This window comes from Ailuropoda melanoleuca, chromosome 6 (assembly GCF_002007445.2).
Source record: "Ailuropoda melanoleuca isolate Jingjing chromosome 6, ASM200744v2, whole genome shotgun sequence".
NCBI lineage: Eukaryota > Metazoa > Chordata > Mammalia > Carnivora > Ursidae > Ailuropoda > Ailuropoda melanoleuca.
In genome coordinates this window covers 36957099-36976906 of record NC_048223.1, presented here as the reverse complement: position 1 = coordinate 36976906, position 19808 = coordinate 36957099, and the positions used below count along the sequence as shown (strand labels likewise).

The 19808-nt window shown below is 47.7% G+C and overlaps 1 protein-coding gene across 2 annotated transcripts in view; it reads left to right on the top strand.

The window, feature by feature from the left end:
• The window catches only part of XYLB (xylulokinase), a 53063-nt gene that overhangs the window by 227 nt on the left and 33028 nt on the right, over positions 1 to 19808 (top strand). For both annotated transcript variants that reach the window (XM_002914643.4, XM_034662233.1), the window contains exons 2-7: positions 1208 to 1290; positions 13587 to 13656; positions 15287 to 15367; positions 17562 to 17648; positions 18222 to 18350; positions 19120 to 19185. In XM_002914643.4, the coding sequence (XP_002914689.1) occupies positions 1208 to 1290; positions 13587 to 13656; positions 15287 to 15367; positions 17562 to 17648; positions 18222 to 18350; positions 19120 to 19185 (516 nt within the window). The remainder of the gene's footprint in view (positions 1 to 1207; positions 1291 to 13586; positions 13657 to 15286; positions 15368 to 17561; positions 17649 to 18221; positions 18351 to 19119; positions 19186 to 19808) is intronic.

Genomic DNA, 19808 nt, shown 5'->3' with positions numbered 1-19808 from the left:
GAGTCGCGGCGCGCCTCCCTCCCGGGCTTACTGGGGGCGCCCGGGTCCCCTGCCCCGTCCTGTCTTGCCCGTGCCGCCCGCCCGCCAGATGCGGCCGCGACCCGGCCTGGACTAGGGCCCTCCCGGAAAGGGTGGGCGCCCCCTCCCCCAACCCCGGCGGATCCCGCGGGCACGTAGCGGGAAGTGCCCGGAGCTGCCGGGGTCCCGAAGCGCTCGCACGTCGTGGGCGCTGAGTGACAGGGACCCGAAGGAACCCGGCCGCGTAAGACTCGGGAACAAACAAACGGGTAGCCGTGCACACAGGCATAACCAGTGACCTGGAACCAGATCACTGCTTGAAACTTTTTTTAGTTAGAATGGGCACGATATACGCATGAACTTTGTTCCACCCTGGGTTGGCACCAGCATGCCCAGGTCAATGTACCCGGCACTGCTGGCCCCAGGAGGGGCTGTACTGCTCCCAGGGCTCTGCAGACAGGAGAGTAGAGTCAAAATGCCTTCACACTGGGTGTGGGGTGCCAAGGGGCTCCTTTTCCTTAACTTGGGAAGAAATCAGCACAGGTGCAGTCAAACCCCACGATCTCTGCCGATCTCCACCGTGGGTCAGCGAGGCAGGCTTAGACCAATCCCTGACCAGAAAGTCCTGTGGGACTCTGCAGTCAGGTTGCCTTGCTGGGTCTCAGTGCCATCTGTCCGAGAGAGGAGCTGTGCCCCAGAGTTTGGAGGTCTGCTCCATCCAGACCCGTGCAGCCCTAGACCATGATCATGGCCTATGGGAAAAGCCCAGGGACCTCGTCTGGTCTCTCAGGTCCCTGCAGACAGGGTCCTCGGGGCATCTCCAAATGCTGCCTCTCATTCCTTCCCCTGGAGGACTTACGAGACCTCCTTGCCAAGTTCGGAAATCAGCTCATCTATGAACATTTGGTTCTAGAGGTCTTGGATTTGGTCGTTTAGCGGGCAAAGATTCCTTGAGCTGTATGGGTATTTCTACTTTGCCTCAGACTCTTCATTTTGCCTGCTTTTTGGGCATGTGCGCAGAGGAGGCCTCTGTTGCCATGGTTACAGCGATGCACCCCAGCCTTCTGGAAGGTCTCCAGGCTGAGCCACTCACTAGGGTGCTGGGCTTCACCTGGTGACATTCCTACCCCTGGACCAGTTGTAGAAGCTGAGGAAACTTCTATACACCACTTTAAAAAATGCCTTCCAGGTGAAAGTTGTTGCTGTTGATGCAGAACTGAATGTGTTCTATGAGGACAGTGTGAATTTTGACAGAGACCTTCTAGAATATGGGTAGGTACCTATATGTGTATGTGTGTGGGGGGGTTGGTTTTGGGGTCCTCCCTCAACCTTTTACATTCATAAACTACACTACTCTGGTGTTACATTGTGATTTGTGAGAAATACATATTTGGTCATTCAGATGGCCAGAATATATTTCTCACATGCATTTGGTCTTCATCTACAGTTCCTGGCTCACAGCTCCCAAAACCCTTGGAAGGTCCCAGTGTTGACAGTCATAAAGGTGTCTTTTTTTATGTTAATGGAGATGACTTTTGGACCCCACCCAGGTGTAGGGGCTGGTTGCCAAGAAGACCAACCATGTGATTAAAGGGTTGGAATTTTCAGCTGGAGTTTGAAAGGCCAATAGCCAATGACTTAGTCAATCCTGACTATGTAATGAAGCCTTCATAAGGACTCAAAAGAACTGGGTTCAGAGAGCTTCTGGGTTGGTGAACATGTGGAAATTGAGCAGAGTGGCTTGCCTGGAAAAGATATGGCAGCTCCTTGCTCTTTCCCTATACCTCGCCCTATGTATCTCTTCGTCTGGCTGTGGATTCCTGTCCTTTATCATGTCCTTTAATAAATTGGTAAACCTAAGTACAAGTTTCCTTGAGTTCTGTGAGCTGCTCAAGCAAATTAAAAGAACCTAAGGCCACTGGAACCAACAGTTTGTAGCTGGTTGCTCAGAAGCACAGGCAACAGCCTAGGGCTTGTGCCAGGCATCTGAAGTGGGTGGGGAGGGCAGTGTTGTAGGACCGACCTCTTAACCTGTGGAATTTGATGTTGTCTCCTGGTAGATAATGTCAGACCGTCTGCTGGTGTCTGAGAATTGCTTGGTGTTGTGTGTAGGGAACCACCATCCCCTCCCCCCCACTACCACATTGGAATTGCATCCAATAACCTAAGAGCTCATATCTGTAGATGTGGCTTCATCAAACCGCAGGCATGGTGGTCTTGGTAGACCTCTCAGCAGCCTTTTTTCCTGTGCCCTGAATGTGTTCTCCATTCCTTCCCAATACCACACACTCAGTCATCCATACATGCAATAGGTATCTGTTGAGACTTGCTTTGTGTCACGCACCACGCTGGGTACTGGGATTTGATGGTGAACCAGAGATGTGTCCTTACTCTCCCAGAGCTTTCTGTTGAGTCGGGGAGACTGATATCAATCAAGGAATCTCACAAAAGAATATTTGATTATAGACTCAGAGAAGGCCATTATAGGAAAGGAACTCACTTCTCCAAATGTTTATTATAAAGAAATGTGACCCAGACTTGGGGGGCAGTCAGGAGGAGTCCCTAAGGAAGTAGTGCTTTAGCCAAAGTCTGAGTGATGGGGGTTTGCCAGGTGATGGAAGGGAGAGAGCATTCCAGGAAGAAGGAGCAGTGTGTGCAAAGGCCCCGTGGCAAGAAAGAGCACTGCTTATTCAGCGAATTGAAGAAGGCCAGTGTGGCTGGGGAGTAGAGAGGGAGGTGGAGGCTGGGCTTGGTCACATAGGCCTTGGTACACAGTTTGTCTATATCCCAATACCTATGAACAGCCACTAAAGGACCATAAGGATGGGGGTAAGGTGTGACACGGTTGTATTTGTGTTTTGAAAAGATCTCTCTGGGTGCAGGGGGAGACCAGTTGGGGATTGGTCAGAATGCGTGTTGGGAGACTATGGAGGTTTTTCTAGATCTTCTGGATGGGAAATTATGGAGTCTTGGAGGAGAGAGCTGGGTGGTAAAATTGACAGGGGCCTGGGGCAGAATTGAATGTGAGGTGAGGTTTCTGGCTGGCTTTTTGGATGGATGGATGGTAGACTGTGGAAGAGAGTTGGTTTTGGGGAGAAAGATCATGAGTTTAGCTGTTGAATTAGTTTGGGAGGGCTGCCAGAAAAAAATACCACAGACTGGGTGTCTTAAACAATAGAAATTAATTTTCCTATAGTTCCGGAGCCTGGAAGTCCTTGATCAAGGTGCTGGCTGGGTCAGTTTCCTCTGAGGCCTCTCTCCTTGTTTTGCAGATGGCTGCCTTCTTGCTGCCTGTCACATGGTCATCCTCTGCCCCTGCATCCCTGGTGCCTCCACTGTGTTATTTGTGTCCCAATCTACTTTTATAAGGACACCAGTCATACAGGATTAGGGTCCACCCTAATGACTTCCTTGTAAGGTAATTGCCCCCTTTTCAAGGCTCTTTTTCCAAATACAGTCACGTTCTGAGGTACTAGGGATTAGGACTTCAACATATGAATTTGGGAAGATATAATTCAGTCCATTCAGCTGTGGGCTTGTTGATTCTGAGGTGGCTCTGAGAGGCCCTGGCGGAAGTGTCCCTCCACAACTGTTTTAGACATCACTTCTGGGGTGCTTGCCTGGCTCAGTCGGTAGAGTGTGCAATTCTTGATCTCAGTATTGTGAGTTCGAGCCCCTTGTTGGGCGTAGAGATTACTTAAAAATAAAATCTTAAAAAAAAAAAGATATTACTTCCCTGCTGGCTCTTTGTGCACCACCCACTGCTGATGACGTTGTGTGTCTCCTCTGAGCTGAGGTGGGAAGCCATCTTGCATTTGTAGTTGATATTACTGCAGGCCGTGTGTGTTTGAGTTTTGGTAGTTTGTATCGTTCAAGGAATTGTCCTGTTTTATCTAAGCTATTAAATTTATGGCTGCAGAGTTGTTCATAATATTCCTTTATTTTCCTTTGGTGTCTGTGGGGTCAATAGTGATGACACTTCTACCATTTCTGATATTGATCATTGGTGTCTTCTCTCTTCTTGTCTTGGTTAGCTGGGCTAGAGGTTTACCCATTTAATGATCTTTTTGAAAAGTCAGCTTTTGGTTTTGTTGATTTTCTCTGTTTTCATCTTTTCATTTCCCATTGATCTGTGTTCTCATTTTTAGTGTTTCTTTTCTTCTGCTTGCTTTAAGATAGCATTGCTCTTCTTTACTCTCCTGGAGTGGAAGCTTAGATTTTTTATTTTAACTCTTCTTTTCTAATATATGCATTTCAATCCTATAGGCTTCCTTCTAAGCACTGCTTTTGCTGTATACCACAGACTTTGATGTTATATTTTCATTTTTATTTGGTTCAAAGTATTTTTTTAGTTTCTCTTGAGACGTCTTTGACTCGTGTTATTGAGAAGGATATAGCTTAATCTCCAGATCTTAAAGTGATCTTTCTGTTCTGGATTTGTACTTTAATCTTTAATTATAGTATGAAAACACACTTCATATGATTTCTGTTCTTTTAAATTTTTAAATTCTACCTCACTCTCTCTTTCGACTCAATGAGTCTATCAGTCCTCTCCATTAGGAAAAAAAAGATACCCATACCCAAAATACAGTATTGCTTAGTATTGCTTTTTTACCCAGTTACATTTTTAAGATCTTTCAAACCAAATATATACAGATGCAGTTCATTCCTCCCCCACTGTGTTTTTTTACAATTTTGTTGAGATATAAATGATGTACAGTAAACTGAACATATAAAATATGTACAGCTTTGTAAGTTTTTAAAAAATATTTTACTTATTAATTGAGAGAGAGAGGGTACCTGAGAGAGCGTGAGCTGGGGAAGGGGCAGAGGGAGAGGGCGAAGCGGTCTCCCCACTGAGCAGGGAGCCCCATGAGGATCTCTATCCCAGGACTCTGGGATCATGACCTGAGCTGAAAGCAAACACTTAACCGTCTGAGCCACCCAGGCACCCCAACTTTGTAAGTCTTGACATGGATGTTCCTCCTCGAGACTATCACCAGAATCAAGATAATGAACATTCTCATCCCCCAAAAGTTTCTTGTACCCCTTTGAGTTTATTCCTCTTCCATACCCTGAGCCCCTGGGTAACCACTGGTCCGTTTTCTATCACTATGGATTAGTTTGCACTTTCTAGAATTCTATATAAAGGGAATCATAATTATATATTCTTTTTAATCTGACTTTTAAACTTAGTATAATCATTTTGAGATTTGTCTGTGTCGTTACGTGTATCAATAATTCGTTCTTCTAATTTCTCAGTAGGATTCCATTGTATGAATGGACCACAATTGTTTCATCCATTCATCTGATGAGGGGTATTTGGATTGTTTCCAGTTTTTTATTATTATAAATGAAGAGGCTATGAAACTAGATGTCTTAGTGTCAACGTAAGCTTTCATTTGTCTTGGTAGTGAACTACTCAGGAATGCTTAAGTTGTATGATAGATTTTTAAAAAACTGACATATTATTTTCCAAAGTTGTTGTTTTAATACAGATATTTTGTTAATAGGCATCCCATATACTTAGTACATAATTTGAGAGAAACAAAAGGCATGCAGCGAAAAGTCTTAATCTCTCCGTAATCTCATTTCTTCCCCCCGCAACAGAAAACTTTCATTAGTTTTTTGTGTGTCCTTCCAGTGTTTTTTGGGTTTTTTTGTTTTGTTTTTTTAGCCGAAAATGCCACAAATTTCTTACTTAGTTCTGGAGGTCAGAAGTCTCACTGGTCTAGGATCGAGGGGCTGGCACGGGGAGTTCCGTCTAGAAGCCCTCAGGGAGGATCTGTTTCCTTGCCTTTTCCACCTTCCAGAGGTGGCCTGAGTTCCTTGACTCGTGACCGCCTTCCTTCCTCTCAAAGCCAGCAGGGTTGTGTCCTCTCTCCCCTGTGACCTCTGTGTTCGTCTTCGCACCCCCTTCTCTGACTCTGAATCTCCTGCCTCTCCCTTATGTGAGGACCCCTGTGACTGGATTCACCTGGGTGATCCGGGATACTCTCCCCTTTTCCGGGTTCTTTTTTTTTTTTTAATGATTTTTTATTATATTATGTTAGTCACCATACAGTACATCCCCGGATTCCGATGTAAAGTTCAATGATTCATTAGTTGCATATAACACCCAGTGCACCATGCAACACGTGCCCTCCTTACTACCCATCACCGGCCTATCCCATTCCCCCACCCCCCTCCCCTCTGAGGCCCCCAGTTTGTTTCTCATAGTCTCATGTTTCATTCCCCCTTCTGATTACCCCCCCTTTCTTTATCCCTTTCTTCCCCTACCGATCATCCTAGTTCTTATGTTCCATAGATGAGAGCCTTCCAGTGTTTTTTATCAAAATATAAGCAGATGTGAATATTTTTATTTTCTCCCTGACTCACACATCAGAAAGTTTACTGTACNCACCATTGTGTACTTTGCTTTACTCATTTCACAATAATTAGGCTGTGTTTCCACATTAGTACATACAGCTTCTGTGTTCTTTTTTTTTTTTTTTTTCCAGAGAGAGAGAGGTTGTGATCTTGAGTGGGGGGAGGAGCAGAGGGCCAGGAAGAGAGAGAGAGAGAATCTTTTTTTTTTTTATTTTTTTTTTTATTTTTTTAAGATTTTATTTATTTATTTGACAGAGATAGAGACAGCCAGGGAGAGAGGGAACACAAGCAGGGGGAGTGGAAGAGGAAGAAGCAGGCTCATGGCCGAGGAGGCCTGACGTGGGGCTCGATCCCAGAACGCCGGGATCACTCCCTGAGCCGAAGGCAGACGCTTAACCGCTGTGCCACCCACGCGCCCCGAGAGAGAGAATCTTAAGCAGGCTTCCTGCTGAACATAGAGCCCGACCAGGGCTGGATCTCACGACCCTGAGATCATGACCGGAGCTGAAACTGGGAGTTGGTTGCTTAACTGACTGAGCCACCCAGGCACCCCTCTGTGGTTTTTTATAAGATGTGTACATGAAATTGAAGGGCTCTGGGTTGTTTGCAGTGAAAAATGATGTGTGAGTTACCTTACATATGGCATTACAGACATGTGCCTGTTTATCTGTAAGATAGAAGTTTGGAAATAGGAGGTGCCTGGGTGGTTCAGTCGGTTGGCATCCAACTCTTGGTTTTGGCTCAGGTTGTGATCTCATGGGTCATGGGGTTGAGCCCCAGGACAGGCTCTGCACTCAGCAGGGAGTCCTCTTGAAGATTCTCTCCCTCTGCCTCTCCCCCGACTCGCACACGCATGCACGCTCTCTCTCAGATAAATAAATAAATCTTTTATTACTTTAAAAAAATTTTTAAGGTTTTATTTATTTATTTGTCAGGCAGAGAGAGAGAGAGCAAGCACAAGCAGGGGGAATGGCAGGCAGAGGGAGAAGCAGGCTCCCCGCTGAGCAAGGATCTGGATGCCTGACTGGATCCCAGGACCCTAGGGTCATGACCTGAGACGGAGGCAGATGCTTAACCTACTGAGCCACCCAGGCGTCCCAATGAACAAATCTTTTTAAAAAAAGTTTGTAAATAGGATTGCTGGATCGAAGAGCAAATAGATTTATAATTTCGAAAGATATGGCTAGACTGCCCCCCATAGGAATTGTATTGATTTACACCCCACCAGCATTGCCTGTGAGTGTCTGTTTCCCGCAGCACTGCCAGGCAGTGTGGCTGTTAAAGAGTCTTGCTCTTTGCCAGCCAGAGAGGTGAAAATGGTATCTCTATGGGGATCTACCTTGCATTTCTCTTATTATGAATGAAAGTGAGCATCTTTTCAAATGTCGAAGGGCTACTTGAACTTTTTTTTTTCTGCGAAGTTGTTTTTCATGACCTTTGCCCATTTTTCTGTTGGATTGATTATTTCTAGGTGCTTTTCATATATTAGAAGAATGAGCTCTTTGTTGTTAAATGAATTGCAAATGTGTTTCTCAGATTTTTGTTTGTTTTTGAATTGCGTGTGGGTGGTGGCACACAGCACGGGGTTTTGTTTCCTGTGCTACTGCACTTCTCAGTCTTTTCCTGTTGCTTCCAGATTTCGAGTCACAGTTGGAAAGGCCTTCCTCATTCTGAGATTGTGAGGGAATTCACCTACGTTTTCTTCTAGTTCTTGAAGGGTTTCAGTTTTCTTCTATAAAAATATTTGGAGTTTATCTAGGTGTATGGCATGACGTTTATATCCAGCTCCGGTTTTTTCCCGATGACTTCCAGTTGTCTTAATACCATATTTTTAGAAGCCCGTCTTTACCTCACTGATTTGAGATGTCAGCTTTCTATGCTAATTTCTGTGTATGGTTAGGTCGATTTCTGGGCATTTTCTTTTGTTGCATTGGTTGAGGGTCTGTTCATGAGCCAGTAATGTGTTGTTTTAGTGATTCCAGGTTTATAATATGATTTAATATCTAGAATTTTTGGTCCCCTCTGACTGTTCTACAGTGTCCATGGACATTCTTGTTCTTTTTTTTTTTTTTTAAGATTTTATTTATTTGTAAGAGAGAGAGAGAGAGCACAAGCAGGGAGCGGTAGGCAGAGGGAGAAGCAGGCTCCCCGCTGAGCAAGGAGACTGATGCAGGGCTTGATATCGGGACCCTGGGATCATGATCTGAGCCGAAGGCAGACACTTAACTGACTGAGCTACCCAGGCGCCCCTCTTGTCCTTTTTTGATATATACTTTATTTTTATTTTTTTATTGTTTTTAAAGATTTTATTTATTTATTTGACAGAGAGAGACAGCCAGCGAGAGAGGGGACACAAGCAGGGGGAGTGGGAGAGGAAGAAGCAGGCTCCCAGCGAGGAGGAGCCTGATGTGGGGCTCGATCCCAGAACGCCGGGATCACGCCCTGAGCCGAAGGCAGATGCTCAACGACTGAGCCACCCAGGCACCCTGATATATACTTTAGAATCAGCTTTTAAAGTTCCAGAAAGCAAAATTGTTAATATTTTTATTGATATCATATTACATTTATAAATTAATAGTTGCAGAGAATGGGCAACTTTATGTGATTGAGTTTTCCTATCAATATATGTGTTTTGTCTGTTGCATTTGTTCCAGGCTTCTTTTGAATACTTCACATAGGTTTTGATATGGTTGACATATGGATCGTGCACATTGGGATATGTTGCAGAAAGGACCATTCTTCCCCACCCCTCCCTACACCCAGGCCCTTTGCAATGTGACTTTGTAGCTCCTTCAGTCAAGAGATGGGAGTCATTTCCTGACCTGTGGATTTTAACCAGTAGAACATGAGGGAAGTAACATTGTGCCACTTCTAGACCTAAGCTCAAGAAGGCCTTGCTGACGTCTGCTCTCATTCTTGGAACCCTGCCCAGCCACCACGTGACCAAGCTCAGGACAGCCTGCTGGAGAATGAGTGGCCCTTACGCCTGTATTCCCAACTAAGAGAAGCAGCAGCTGGCCCCCAGAAGCAGAGCCCTCTAGGCCTCTAGCTACTGTTAGCCGACACACAGAGGGAGCCCAGCTGAGCCCAGCCCAGGGACCCACAGAACTGTGAGCAATGAGCTTAGTAGTTTAAGTCACTTAGCTGTGAAGTGGTCTGTAACAAGGCAAAACCACCTGGTACCTATAATTCATTTTAAACTTCTGACTGTCGTATCTTTTTACTAATGTAAATGGGGACTTTTGTAGTGATTGACCAGTGCTACCAGACTTCTTTCCTTCTCATCCTGCCTTCCTTGCAATTTTTTTCGCCATGTGACTTGAGTCCTAACCAGCGGAACATGGGAGAAATTGAACAGGCCTCTCTATGAGACCATACGACCCCCACTGTGATCCTCTGCCCTGTGCCTTCCGGGGTCCTGTGGCTGGATGCGAGTGTCCAGGGCAGCCTCGGAAACCACTTGGAAGCTGAGAAGAGCCCCTGTCCTCCTGGGTCCCTGAATCACCGTGGGGAACAGAGCCCCCCCGCACTCCGCATTCCTGGTCCCCAGCACACCGCTGATGATGCTTTACGTGAGACCTAACCTTCAACTGTGTCAAGCCGTGGAAATTAATGGAAATTAATCCCCCCATCATATCTTTTTTTTTCTTTTTTTAAAAAAAGCTCTATCAAGATAGATTCATATACCAAAAAATTCGCTCTTTTAAAATGTACAGTTCAGTGGTTTTTAATATACTCATCGAGCTGTGTCACAATCTCCACTATTCAATTTTAGAGCATTTTTATCTCCTCAAAAAGAAGCCCCGTATCCACTAGCAGTCCCTCCCGATGCCCCCTCCTCCAGCCCTGGCAACCACAGTCTCTGTGGATTCGCCTATTCTGAACATTTCTTATCGATGGATTTATGCAATATGTGGTAATTTTCAGAAGTTTCTTTCACTTAGCGTAATGTTTCCAAAGTTCATGTTGTATGGGATCAGTACTTGGTTCCTTTCTGTACATACTCAATCATGTCCATTGTGTGGCTGGTAGCACATTTTGTTTACCCCTACGTCAGTTGGCAGATAGCCCAGTCTTCGGCTATCATGAATAATCCTGCTATGAACATTCATGGATGTTATAGACTAAATTGTGTCCCCCTCCCGCCCCCTGAAAAACCATGTTGAAGCCCTAGCCTCCAATGGGGCTGTATTTGGGCATAGGGCCTTTAGGGAAGTAATTAAGGGAAATGAGGTCATAAGGGTGGGGCTCTAATCCAATAGGACTGGTGTCCTTATAAGAGGAAGATACCTCTCTCTCTCTCTCTCTCTCTCTCTGTCTCTCTCTCGCTCCCTGAGTATGCATAGAGGAAAGGCCGTGGGAGGACATGGCAAGAAGGTGGCCATCTGCACATAGGAAGAATGCTTTCACCAGAAACCAAATTTGCCAGCACCCTGATCATAGGCTTCTAGCCTCCAGAGCTGTGACAAGATGGATGCCTGTTGTTTAAACCACTCCGTCTGTGGTATTCGTTACGGCAGCCCGAGCTGACAAATCTAGTGTGCAAGTGTTTGTGTGGACGTGTGTTCTCACTTCCACTGGGTATATACCTAGGAGTGGAATGAGCGGGTCCTATGGTAACTCTATGTTCAACATTTGGAGGAACTGACAGACTTTTCCAAAGCAACGGTACCATTTTATATTCCCACGGCTGGTGAGGGGGGTTGCAGTTTCTCCAATTTCTCCATGTTGCCAACATTTGTCTTTTGCTATTCTTCTGATTATAGGTTAGAGCCGTGTTAATGGGCATGGAATGGTAGCTTGTTGTGGTTTTGATTTGCATCCTTCTAAAGACCAGTGATGTTGAGGATGTTTGGCCCCGTGTATACTTCTTTGGAGAAATGTCCACTTGGATCCTTGGCCCGTTTTTCAACGGTAGTAGTAGTAGTAATACTACTGAGTTGTAAAAGTTCTTCAGATAGTCTGGATACAAGCCTCTTATCAGACCGACGATTTCAAAACTTTTTTCCCATTTCTGTGGGTTGTCTTTTCAGTTTCTTGATGGTCCTCTGAAACGAAAGTTTTAAATTTTGATTGTCTATTTAATCTATTTTTTCTTTTGTTGCCTGTACTTTGGTCCAGTATGTGTTAGGTTTTGGTATTGATTTTATATTTATTTCATAAAAAGAATTGGAAAATTCCAAGGTGCCCTGGAACAATTTAAATAATATTAGAAATACTTGGTTTTTTTTAAAGGTTTGGGAGCATTTTTCTGTGAAACCATTTGGGGCTGGGGCTTTGGCAGGTGTGGGAAGCTCCAGCCTTGCCTCCTAGCAGAAATTGCCAATTTTAAGTAGTTAAATACAGGTGAACTGTTTGGTTGCCATTATCATGTGTTTTGTAAAGGCAACATTTTTTTCTGATGGTTTTTTGGTCTATAGGAAAGTTTGTTGCTCTTTTTCACTTTTTTCTTAATAGTATCTTTTTTAAAATGTCACTGTTATTTGTTATAATTTGTGTTTTTAAAAAGGACATCCAGGGGCACCTGGGTGGCACAGCAGTTAGGTGTCTGCCTTCGGCTCAGGGTGTGATTCCGGCGTTCTGGGATCGAGCCCCACATCAGGCTCTTCCACTATGAGCCTGCTTCTTCCTCTCCCGCTCCCCTTGCTTGTGTTCCCGCTCTCGCTGGCTGTCTCTCTCTGTCAAATAAATAAATAAAACCTTTAAAAAAATAAAAAATAAAAATAAAAAGGACATCCATTAAAATGTACAATTCAGTGCATTTTGATAGAGGCAGACCTATAGCCGGGGAAGTACCACCAAAATTGAGATTCAGACTGTCTACGTGGCTCCCAAAAGACTCTTTGTGTCCCTTTGCATTCCCCACTGGACTTAGGAAACCACTGACCTGCTTTTTCACAGCAGGTGGATTTGCGCTTTCTAGCACGTTATAGACACAGCATCATGTCATAGGGGCTCTTTTCTGCCTGGCTTCCTTCACTCAGCATGATCATTGGAGATTCATCTCTGTTGGTGTGTGTATCAACAGTTCACTTTATTATTGTTGTTGTTGTTATTGTTTAGTACTCCACCACACACACACATACACACACCCCACAATTTATCCACTCACTGGCTTAGGGACACCTGAGTTGACTCCCATTTTCTATTGTTACAAAGAAGGCTGCTGTGGAAACTTGTGTACAAACCTGTCTATGAACTTAAACTTTCATTTCCCTTGGCTGGATAATTAGGAATAGAATGTCTGGAGCACATGATTATCTCACAGTATCTTGCTATGGATTCTGAGCCTGGTTGTTTGTTTGTTTTTTAAAGATTTTATTTATTTATTTATTTGAGAGAGAGATTGAGAGAATGAGTGGGGGGAGAGGCAAAGGGAGAAGAGCAGGGACTCCCGGGGCTCCATCCCAGGACCCTGAGATCATGACCTGAGCCGAAGGCAGACGCTTAACCAACCGAGCCACCCAGGCGCCCTTTTGTTGTTGTTGTTGTTTAAACTCGTCATTGAGGAGCTCCTGGGAGGTTCAGGCAGTTCAGCATCTGCCTTCAGCTCAGGTCATGATCTCAGGGTCCTTGGATCAGGCCCTGTGTCGGGCTCCCTGCTCAGCTTCTCCCTCTCCCTCTGTGCTCTTTTTCTCTCTCAAGTAAATAAATAAAATCTTTAAAAATAAAGATAAACTTATCATTGAAAGGGTTGGGTTTTGTCAAATCAGTTATTTGCACAAGGGCCGTATGGGGGGTGAGGGTAGGGAGAGGGTCCAGGCAACTTTCCAGGCTTGCAATCCAAGGACTGCCTGGTCTAATAGCGAAGAACTTTTCCTGCAGACACGGAACCTCTGTGTAGCACATTCCCTCTACCTCTCCAAGCCCAGTGGGCTTGGGAAGGTTTTAATCCAACCCTGCACCCCCTAGCTCCCTCACGGCCACAGCACCGAGTGACACCATGCCTGCCTTCCAGGGTGAGCCTCTCATATTTAGAAGGCTTGTGTTTGCTGGTGTTTTCTGAGAATTGTCGCCCCTGAGCAATTTCCAGGACTTTTCTTTCCATCTTGCCAGCACTGTTCAGTCTTGTTCAATTTAGAGTTCCCACCGAGGTTGGGGAAGGGGCATTTCTCCTTCCACTGGAGGGATCCGGGGTCTGTCCCCACCGGGCCCCCGCCCAAGGCCCTGTCCAGCACTCTGTCTTGTTCTCCTTGTAGGACTCAGGGTGGAGTTCACGTTCACGAGGATGGGCTGACAGTGACCTCTCCCGTCCTGATGTGGGTCCAGGTAAGCACAAGGATCCCTGACCCTCTGTTGAGACCAGGTCCTCATTGGGAAATGGAGGTCGGCCTGGCTCCTTGAGCTAGATGGAGCCTCAGCCGAGCAGAGAGGACGTGGAAAGGGCTTGCAAGTCTGGTGCTAGAGCACTTGTAGGCCCTGTAACCCTCTTGAGAATACCGCCTTTCCCAAACCTTTGCCAGACAGTCTGCGGGAGGCTCCGTGGCCACCCTTGTACCCTGAGACCCAGACACAGCACTGGCTTCTCAGTGTTCAGGCTCAGATGGACCCCATGCCAGGCCTTCCTGCTTAGGACCAACAAGAAAGGAAGATGCCTGTTGCCAAATATGAGTGACCCATGGAGCCACGGAACCAGAGGTATGACCACTACAGACCAGCAGGACAGGGCTGTGTCTGCCTCGGGGGTCCAGAGACCCTGAAACTGGAAGCCAGCCAAAGGCAGTGCTTAGTGTGTCTGCCAAAGCGGGTCAGTCCTCCAATACCTGGTTAAGCAATCCCCTCTCCTAAATTCTTTCTGTTAAGATAACAAGTGTAATTTAAAAAAAAAAAAATTTTTTTTAATCAACTTGACCCTGACTCATACTGGAGGACTGAGGTAAAGGACAGCTTACCACCAGACAGGCCAACTGGAATGTACTTCCTGGGGCTGAGGCAGACCAAGGGCCAGTGGGGGTGACAGGCAAGAGTCGGTATCTAGAGGTCCCAGTGATAATGTCAGGGGCTTCGGAGAGGTTGGAGCCTTAACTTGGGGTGATGAACAGTGCATAGAGAGCCAGGCGTGGGAGTGGAGTCACATGATTTCTAATTGTGAGCAGCCCCCAGGATTGGACCTGCTCTGGCTTTGCCAGTCCCCCTTCCAGCTGTGCCCCACTCCCTGCTCGAGGTTTGGCGTGGAGGGCTGAGTCGGCAGCCACAGCCAGGGCTGCGAGAGTTGCCCTCCCAGCACAGAGCAGGGACGGTGGAGTCACGTCAGAGCTCCAGTGGCTGCTCTACCATCAAGGGAAACGCAGCCTGGCATGAATCTCTAATTCCTGCCCTGAAATCTTAGGGGGGCATCAGGCTCTGCTGGGCTGCTCCGTCTATCCCACACTTGGGGTCTTCCAAGAAAGAAAATTGCACCCAGATGGTGGAGGATGGAATGGGGATTGGGACAGATGGCCACCATCTCCACCTACTCCTTCCAGCCTGGTGCTCCTGGACACATGGAGTCTACGCCTCGTCCCCTCTCCAATGGGGGCCGTCTCCTGTCCTCTTCACTTCTCTGTTGCAGTGGAGTCACACCACCAGTCCAGTGGGTAGAAAATGCAAATGAAAGAAACCACAATTTGATCCCCCTTGTTTTTGCTCTTCCTGAGTGCTTGGAAGTCCCAAATTGGAGAAGCAGAATTTGAAGGACGAGTGGTTTCTGATTCCATCTATTTAAATGTTTTTTTACCATGGTTCACGTTTTTCTGTGATTGGTGCCTACTTTAATGAATTATTCCAGTGCTTATATATCCCAAGCCATTGGCTCTTTCGCATCTCTGGGGTCACGGTAAGCGTTTCAGTGCTGAGGCCCATGGGTTTGCATGACTTAGTGGTTCGGGACCATCATGGTGGGCTCTGTTTGTCTTCTCAGGCTCTGGATATCATCTTGGAGAGGATGAAGGCTTCAGGCTTCGACTTCTCTCAAGTTCTCGCCCTATCTGGGGCGGGCCAGGTTGGTCTGCGGCAGCCTCCCTGTGGTGTGTGGGGCAGCCGTCGGGCAGGGGTGCGGGGCTCCCCTGGAGGGAATGCTGCTTTCTGAGAGCCGCCGCACACATTCTGCGGTTGGTAAGGACCCCTGCCACTCTTCTGCCTTGGAGGGTGTGGAGCTTGGCTCCTTGCTGAAGGATCTGAGGCGGCTGGTAGTGTGAAGCGTTATACAGAGCACTGGGTGAGGAGGAACCAGAGAGAGGTCCTCTAACGGGGTGGAGGAAGCATTTGACGTGCACTTATGATGCGGCCTGGGAGCACTTACGTTGCTTTTCTGTTTCCTGGAAGTAGAAACAGTCAGAAATTATACTCCTAACGATAGCAGTTTAGTAGTAGCAATATTAGTAAAAATAATAACAGAACACACTGACTGAGCACTTAGGGCAGGCCAGGTGCGGTGCCAGGCGTTTCACCTATACTGTCTTTTTTTTCTTTTTAGAAAGAGAGAGAGAGAGAGAGCGCGCGCACGAACAGGGGGAGGGGCAGAGGGAGAGAGAATCTCAGGCAGACTCAGCGCCCTGTGCAGAGCCCAACGTGGGGCTCACAACCCTGAGATCACGACCTGAGCTGAAACCAAGAGTCTGCTGCTTAACCCACTGAGCCACCTAGGCGCCCCTTATGTATACTATTTGACCTAATCGTTACGATGATTTTATGAGGTGTCAGGGTGCGGTTAGTACGGGAACTCTGCGTCTGCTGCCTGGCTCTGTCCCCAGGCCTGCCATGTAAATACATAGTGCATAACCACTTCATTTAAGTTTTAGCTACTGCCTTTAGTACCATTGCCATTTACATGGGGACACTGAGGCACAGAGGGCTGATGTCACTTACCCAAGGTCACACAGCTGCCTGGAGGAGGAGTCAGGACCCAAGCTGAGTCTTATCCTCCGAATCACTTTGCTCTATGGTGGATTAGCCTGCTTTCACATCCTCCTTACAGAGCGCTTACTAATTTTTCTGAAGCCACCTCTTCTCCCCAACCCCCCAACCTAACAGGACTTTAATGCTCCTGTCCTTGTTAAACAGATTCCCGGGGGATCTCTTCCACCTCGCTCATCTGAACCCCAGGCTGGGATACTTTCTCCCTCCTGGGCATCCTCTGATCCCATGCCAGGTGTCCCAAGAACACCTCCAACTTACCATGTGCTAGACTGAGTGCTCTCTCTGACAACTCATCTTGACCCCACATCTAAGGGGTCCCTGTGTCCTGGTGATTTGTTACATGACTCTTGAATCTACTGCCTCTTCTCCAATCCTACCTCTTTTGCCCCAGCCCGAATATCTATGATTTTTCTCTGGGCCTCTACTTGGGCCTCCCCGCCTCCCATATACCTTCTCCATGACTCCCCCAAACCCTTTCATACATTCAGCCCTGGCCATGTTACTTCTCTGCTAATCCAGAGTTCCCGTACCTCCAAGATAAGCCCCCACGTCCTGAGCATGGATGTCCAGACCCTGGTGTCCAGGCTGCCACCTCCCCCTCTAGCCCCCACCACTTCTGTCCTGCCCGAGACTCAGCCCACTCTGTAGAATGCCACCGCTCCCCGCACCTGCCAGCCTCTCTCAGCTGTGCTTGCTCTCCTTGTGGAGCACCCACGCACTCAGCTCTGGCTCCTTTCCTGCTAATCATGTCCCCTTCTACCAGCTCGTTCAGTGCCCCTCCGCTGTGTCCCCACTGCCCTGCCACTGCACATGCAGAGGGTTTTGTAATTGTGTGTTTGTGTCTTTCTCCCTGACTCAACTACAGTATCGTAGAGAATAGGGACAGTACTATTCTATTCATCTACTCCATTGCCTGTCATGGTCTAGGTGCTCAATAAATGTTTGTTGAATGAATGAATGGCTAACTGAATAAAGGAATGAATTTCAGGTCATATTATGAGCAATATATTTAAGTACAGTTTTACAAGGACACCAAAATCCAAACCGCTAATTCTTTCTCGGACCCTTCCTAAAGTTTTGAGGTAGACAGGGCAGAGTTCTCATTTTCTAGAGATGAAAACTAAGTCTCAGAAAGGGAATGAGTTCTGTGAGTAGGAAGTGGCAGGGGCAGGCCTGGAGCCAGTTCTTTGGGGTGTGGTCTGGAGTCTTCCTGTGTCTCCGGGAGGTGAGCCCAGTGTGTGGCCATGTGAACATGTGCTTGGGTTTTCCCTTGACAGCAACATGGAAGTGTATACTGGAAGACTGGGGCCAGCCCGGCGCTGACAAGCCTGTCACCAGACCTCCTGTTGCATAAGCAGCTGCAGGTAACCGTGTGGAGAAGGGCCCAAGTCCCTGAAGTCTGGGGCTTTTGTGCATTTGTCGAGGGTATAAGAACTTGGCCCAGGCGGTAGTGTGGTGACCATGGTCTACCCTGCTTCCTGCTGGACATAGCTGTGTCTGGACAGAGGGTCGGGTGCTAACAGCCCTCGTCACGGGTCCCTTCCTGCCAGGCATGGCTCTGGCTAGTTTCCCCCTCAGAGATCTCCCCTTGGGGCACGATACCTCCTGGTGGTGCTGGGAAAGCAGGCCCTGTCTTCTCCATGTTTCCCCGCTCCAAATGCCCCTGGGAAACTGCACTTTGCTGCAGCTCTAGCCCTCCCCTGCTCATCTCTAGTGTTGCCTATGGTGCTCAGGTGTCCAGAACCTTCTGCCTTGAGCTTTCTGGGGAGAGACACCGCTGAGCCAGGCTGAGGTTTGGGCGGGAAGGGCTTGCCCGCCAGTCTTCCAAGGTCACATACAGGGAGGAGGTGTGACTGGCCATGGAACCGCCCGTGCTAGGGTACTGCCCAGAGTCAGCAGGCAGAGTTCAAGCCTGTGCCTTTGTTCCTCCTTTTCAGGCCTGTTTCTCCATCAGGGACAGCCCCGTGTGGATGGACTCCAGCACCACAGCCCAGTGCCGCCAGCTGGAGGCCGCTGTGGGCGGGGCGCAGGCTCTCAGCTGCCTCACTGGCTCCCGTGCTTATGAGGTGTGCAGCGCCCGCCAGGGGTTGGGGGCTAGGGTTGGCTCCGGGAGGAAGGTCCTGTTGCTGGCTCTGGTCCCTTGTCTCTGGGTGTCTGGGAGGTTGCAGCAGGTGAGCTGCCCCAGTGGGGATCATATGAGGCGCTGTGGGTGTCGCCCCCGCAGAGCCAGGATTGGGCCCTCTGGCCCCTGGTTCTGCTCAAGGCTGTCCTTCCTCCCTCTGCTGCCCACAAGCAAGGGCAGGCCTCCTGTTGCCCAGCAGGGAGCCACGGTGTGAACATGGCTGTGCTCTGTGCGGGTTGATGATGGCACCTCCATTTCAGCATCTAACCTGGGGATAAAAATAGCACTTACGCTTCTGGCAGTCTTGAAGCTGAAGAGAGTCAATGTACTTGGAGCAGCTCCTGGAAAAGTTAAAAAAAAAAAAAAATGCGTCTTTCCTGCTGGCTTCAGCCACTGTTCCAGGACTGGCTGTGATTGGCCTGGCTTGGGTCATGTGACCCTACTTGGGCTGCCTGACATAAAATGAACGGGGAGGGATGGGGAACATACCTGTGTCTCCTGCGCAGGTGTCCTTGGTCAGCACAGTCACTGTGTGGGGTGAGGAGAAAGGCTTAGTCACAAAGGGTGTTCAGCAAACGTTTCTAGATTTGAGGCCTTTGTAAAGCTTTCATGACACTAACTCATATCCAGAGCATGCTATGGTGACCTCACTTTCTGGAGGTGATCATTGCACATAGGATTTGGGTTTTTAAGAATTTGCACTCTTTCTCCAGCGTTTTACAGGAAACCAAATTGCGAAGATCTACCAGCAGAATCCCAAGGCCTACTCACACACAGAGGTTGGTTAAATGTTCCTATTTTATTTAAGTCACAGTTGAATGTCTTTTATAATACTTAGCTTAAGCATAAATACATCCCGTACGCATTGGCCAAAAACACTGATTAGCAGACATTAGAAATGGTACATATTCAGTTTGCTTATTTCTCACTGTCAGGCCATTTCCAGAGAGGAGGGAGAGAATGGAATCATGGGAAAGAGAAGTCAGAGCCTCTCCTGACCAGGCTGGGCAGAGGTCAGAGGCAGAGGTCAAGGGCAGGGTGGGTGCCATGGGGACTGGTGTCTTCCTGGGGCCACCTGAGTAGGAGATCTGGGTGCCCTTTAGTGTCTGTCCCCTCAGTTTCCTGCATGGTTAGTGCAGGATGGCTACCAGGGACTTGATTGCTGTGGGCTCCACGTTTTCTTTGGAAATGGGGAAAGCTGGACGCATGTGTCCCCATCTGTGGCCCTTCCACCCAGAGCCTGTGTCCCAGGAGCTCAGATTCATCCCTCGATCCACAGCTGCTGCAGGCCAGCACTTAATGCCGCCTGGGAAGCAGCTCCACACCTTGGCTGGTGATCTTCTTCTCTGAATAATTAGAAAATGATCAGCACACGTTAAACCAAATTGGCTTCTTTATCTTG